At 45.3% G+C, this 5,000-nt stretch overlaps 1 protein-coding gene across 2 annotated transcripts in view; it reads right to left on the bottom strand.

Annotated features, from left to right (window-relative positions):
• Positions 1–5,000, bottom strand: part of LOC143290501 (uncharacterized) — a 132,678-nt gene that overhangs the window by 23,698 nt on the left and 103,980 nt on the right. For both annotated transcript variants that reach the window (XM_076599997.1, XM_076599998.1), the window contains 3 exons: positions 4,303–4,467; positions 2,677–2,831; positions 1,607–1,744 (listed from right to left, as the gene is read on the bottom strand). In XM_076599997.1, coding sequence (XP_076456112.1) covers positions 1,607–1,744; positions 2,677–2,831; positions 4,303–4,467 — 458 coding nt within the window. The remainder of the gene's footprint in view (positions 1–1,606; positions 1,745–2,676; positions 2,832–4,302; positions 4,468–5,000) is intronic.

Genomic DNA, 5,000 nt, shown 5'->3' with positions numbered 1-5,000 from the left:
CACACACACACACACACACGCACACGCACACACACACACACACACGCACGTGCGCGTGCGAGCACGCGAGCACGCGGACACAGACACAACAGATACAGATGCAGGCATATACATACATACGTGCACGCATATACGCATACATGTATATATGGATACATGCAAATACATATATAAAGGTATCTTCTCGCAAGCGCGCGCGCGCGCAAACACACACACACACACACACACACACACACACACACAGATACACACCCACACACATACGTCAGGTAGTTTCAGTTTCAGTTCCAAGGAGGTGTCAGAATGTGCAGACTTACTGTTTAATTTCATATCTATCTATCTCTCTCTCTCTCTCTATCTATCTATCTATCTATCTAAACAACACCAATATAGACACACACACACACAGACAGAGACATAGATGCACACTGCCACACACACACACACACACACACACACACACACGTGAGCCCACGATTTCTCTCATTTTGACTGAGAGAAATCGTGCGATTGCGAGAAATCGTGGGCGTTCCCCTCCCACGTTTTCTCTCAACTGCGAACAATCGTGTGGCGGCGCCCCCACGATTTCTCACACCTTATTTCTATCAAAAAGATTTCCTGTATCATCGGAGCTAGTTTCTTGTCTTTCCCCAATGCAAACCTTTGAGAAAAATGAGAGAGAGAGAGAGAGAGAGAGAGAGAGAGAGAGAGAGAGAAACGATGATATTGATAATGACAGTAACGTTTGTGAAGGCATGAATCGTAATGACATTGAAATACATCTATTTATTTATGTCACATAAGATGGATCACTGCAACGCATTGCTCTCAAATTCAACATCAGAATCAAAAGCAAACAACGATACTAAGGCAATGTGTATAAGTCAAACATTAATATGATACAATATGATATAACGATATGATACATGATATGATGTCAACCAAATCTTTCCCGAAGGGTGTTGGGAATAACATCAAAATGATTCAACTCTCTACATAAAATGTGATAGAAAAAAAAGATGTTTCACAATGCTTTACCCTCATGTAGGGAGCGTGAAAATTGAACCAAATAGTTTTGATGTTTGATGTTATGCAACCTTTTCTTTCGCATTCATTCAGAATGTTCTTCATTTCATGCGTGCTCATGTGTTCATCCGATTGTGTCAGCATACTTTCGCGTGCAAGACTGCACTGAAAATAGATTATCAGTTTCACAGAAGACACTCAAAACAAGGTCATATTATTTTTAAAACAGAGTGAAAGAAAAGAACACATCAACCAGCCAAGTAAACACACAAAAGGAAACACACACACACACACACACACACACACACACACACACACACACACACACACACACACACACATAAGAACTCAACTCCAATGACAAAGGAAATATTTTTTGATAAAAATATGGGGAACGCCCATGATTTCTCGCAATCCCACGATTTCTCTCGCTTACACACACATACACACACACACACACACACCAAACCCCATCCGTCCCCCCCCTCCCCCCTCCCCACTCCGACTCCGTTCCTCCTCCATCCCCGACCACACCCCCTCCCCTCTCACACACACACATAACACAGACGGAAGCATGCACCTGCCAACAGAAGGACGAGATGTTGGCCAGGGCCTGGATCTGCTTGACGCTGTTGGAGAAGTAGGTCAGCTTCTTTGTGAAGGCGATCTTCTTGTATTTGCGCAGGATCCCATACTTGTACCGTCTCTCCGCGTCCACCTACACCCACAACCACCACCACCACCACCCCCAACCCGGATAAAAACAGACAGGTTAGCCCGAACTAACATTCAAACTCATCGCGACATCTAATTACGACGACGACAAACACCTAAAAAAAAAACAACAACTAATGACAACAACAACAGCAAACACCGCAATATCTAATGACGACAACGACAACTAACATAACGATAACTAATGACGACTGCAGATGACACCTAAAAAAACTAATGACAACAACAACAGCAAACACCGCAATATCTAATGACGACAACTACAACAAACATCACGATCAAGTAATGACGACAACAACACACACCACGATATCTAATGACGACAAAAACAACCAACATCACAATAACTGATGACGACGACGACAAACACCGCCATCTCGAATGGCGACGTTTACGGACAACAACAACAAAAACAACAACAAACATCGCAATAACCAACGACGACAACAATAGACATCACAATAACTAATCACGACAACAGAACACACCACGATGTCCAACGACGAAAACAGCAGCATTAAACACCCCAATAACTAACGACGACGAAAACAACAAACACCTACACAAAGGGAAAAAAAAGAAAAAAAAGAAAAAAAAAAAAAGAAACAACAGCAACAGGAAAAAGAAAAAAAAAAAACAACAAAACAAACAAACAAACAAAAAACAACAACAACAGAAAAACAGCAATTTCCATATGACATTTTTCATTTCCTTTCCTGTCCATTTGCAGGCAACCCTGAAATACGACCACAGCAGAAAGATGTTGATGAATGAATGTAAGATTTGTGGATTGGATGGGTGAATGATGGGGAAATTAAAAAAAAAAAAAATGTTGAAACCAGCAAAACCAGCAACAACAACTAAGAACGACAACAGCAAACATCGCACGGACACAGACACGGGCAGCTGACGCACCAGGGTGACGGCGCAGTGGTCCCGTGGCTTGAAGAGGCAGCGGACCTTGAGGGGACCGACGCCCCCAGGGCCGTCAGGGTCGATGGCGAAGTGGAGTACCCCGGGCAGCCTCTGACGGCCGTCCTCCATGATCTCGTAACAGTTCTCGTACAGATCTGCCCACACAACACAACACCACACACCACGGCACGTGACACTCGTTGAAGACAAGGGTTTCAGTTTCAGCCTCAGTTTCAGTTTCAGTCCCTCAAGGAGGCCGTCACTGCAAAATATTTTACTTCTGTTGCATGTTTTTTAGGTTGGCTTGTTGCTTTGCAATCTGCTCACTGTCTGAGAGTGCTCAACACAAGACGGAACAACCACAGACTTCTTCGTTCGTGGGCTGCAACTCCCACGTTCACTCATATGTACAAGAGTGGGCTTTTACGTGTATGACCGTTTTTACCCCGCCAAGTAGGCAGCCACACTCCGTTTTCGGGGGTGTGCATGCTGGGTATGGTCTCGTTTCCATAACCCACCTAACACTGACTTGGATTACAGGATCTGTAACGTGCGTATTTGATCTTCTGCTTGCGTTTACACACGAAAGGGGTTCAGAATCAGGCATGTCTGCACATAATTATGGGAGGGGGGGGGGGGGGGGAAGTACGCTGATTTCTGACCATCAAGTCGGTCGTTTTTAAAACGTCTTGACTGCCGCAGAAAAACAAACAGACAGACAAACAAACAAACAAACAAACAAACAAACAACAACAACAACAACAACCCAGCAGAAAGAGAGGTTTCAAGTCACAAATCAACATCAGCCAAACTGAGAAAATGTCCTGGAGATATACCACTCTAGATAAATATATGTGAATTTTCAGCCCTCTAAACATAATTATTTCCCTCCAGCTTCTTTTGGTGATGTCATCAGTGACGTCACTATGACCGGAAGTACTGCGTCCTGAAAGAATCAAGGGTTTAAAAAAAAAGACGAAAAAAAAAGAAAAAAAAAAAAAGACGAAAAAAAAAGACTCAGCCATAGATTACCCACTTACGACGCTGGTGTGTGTGGATTTTGTGTGTGTGTGTGTGTGTGTGTGTGTGTGTGTGTGTGTGTGTGTGTGTGTGTGTGTGTGTGTGAGTGTGTGTGCGAGCATGTGTGTGTGGGTGTGCGTATGTATTCGTGAGTGTGTATGTATGTAGTATGTGCGTGTGTATATATGCGCGTGTGTGTGCGTGCATATCTGTGTGTATGCATGTGTATGCGAGTGTGTGTGTGTTAGTAGCGCGGGTGTGTAAGCCAATGTTTGTGTCTGTCTGTGTGACTGTTTGTGTGTGTGCATGTGTGTGTACGTGTGTGTGTGTGTGCGCGCACGTATGTGTGTGTGTGTGTGTGTGTGTGTGTGTGTGTGTGTGTGTGTGTGTGTGTGTATGACTGTCTCTCTCCGATTCTGCGTCTGTCAGTCACTCTCTCTCTCTCTCTCGTTGTCAGTGTGTGGAGACACGCGCAGGGGTTGGGCCTGGGAGGGATGGCGGAGGGGAGCTGAGGTTGATGATGCTGCAAGAGTAGTAGTAGTAGTAGTAGTAGTAGAAGGGGGTGAGGGAGAGGTGGAGGTGCACAGGTGTGAATGTCACACTGACCCGAACACCTGGCGCTGTCCAGCACGACGGTGAAAGGGAAGGGCAGGTTGACGCGGAGGGAGGTGACGGGCAGCAGGGACTTCCGGTAGATGACGTAACCCCGGGGGTTTCCGCACCGCTTGCAGAGATCGGGGAACTTCTTACACACCCCGCTATTATCCACGTCTGGGTCAGCGGACGGGTCAGGTGAGGCGAAGCGAGGCATGGGAACAGACAGTCAGAGTAACTCAGTGGAAGGCAAGGCAAGGGAAAGAACACGACAAAAGTAAACGGCACGATAAGAAAGTTCAGTGCAAGATGAGAAAGACCAGTAACTTCCTAGAAGGCAAGGCGAGGCAAGGCATGTGAACAAACAGTCAAAGTAACTCAGTGGAAGGCAAGGCAAGGCATGTGAACAAACAGTCAAAGTAACTCAGTGGAAGGCGAGGCATGGCATGTGAACAAACAGTCAAAGTAACTCAGTGGAAGGCGAGGCAAGGCATGTGAACAAACAGTCAAAGTATCTCAGTGGAAGGCAAGGCAAGGCAAGGCATGTGAACAAACAGTCAAAGTAACTTATTGGAAGGCAAGTCGAGGCATGGGAATAAACAGTCAAAGTAACTTGGTGGAAGGCAAGGCAAGGCATGTGAACAAACAGTCAAAGTATCTCAGTGGAAGGCAAGACAAGGCATGTGAACAAAGGGTCTAAGTAACTTAGT

Source organism: Babylonia areolata, chromosome 15, assembly GCF_041734735.1.
Source record: "Babylonia areolata isolate BAREFJ2019XMU chromosome 15, ASM4173473v1, whole genome shotgun sequence".
Lineage (NCBI taxonomy): Eukaryota > Metazoa > Mollusca > Gastropoda > Neogastropoda > Buccinidae > Babylonia > Babylonia areolata.
This window is presented reverse-complemented; position numbering and strand designations above follow the sequence as displayed.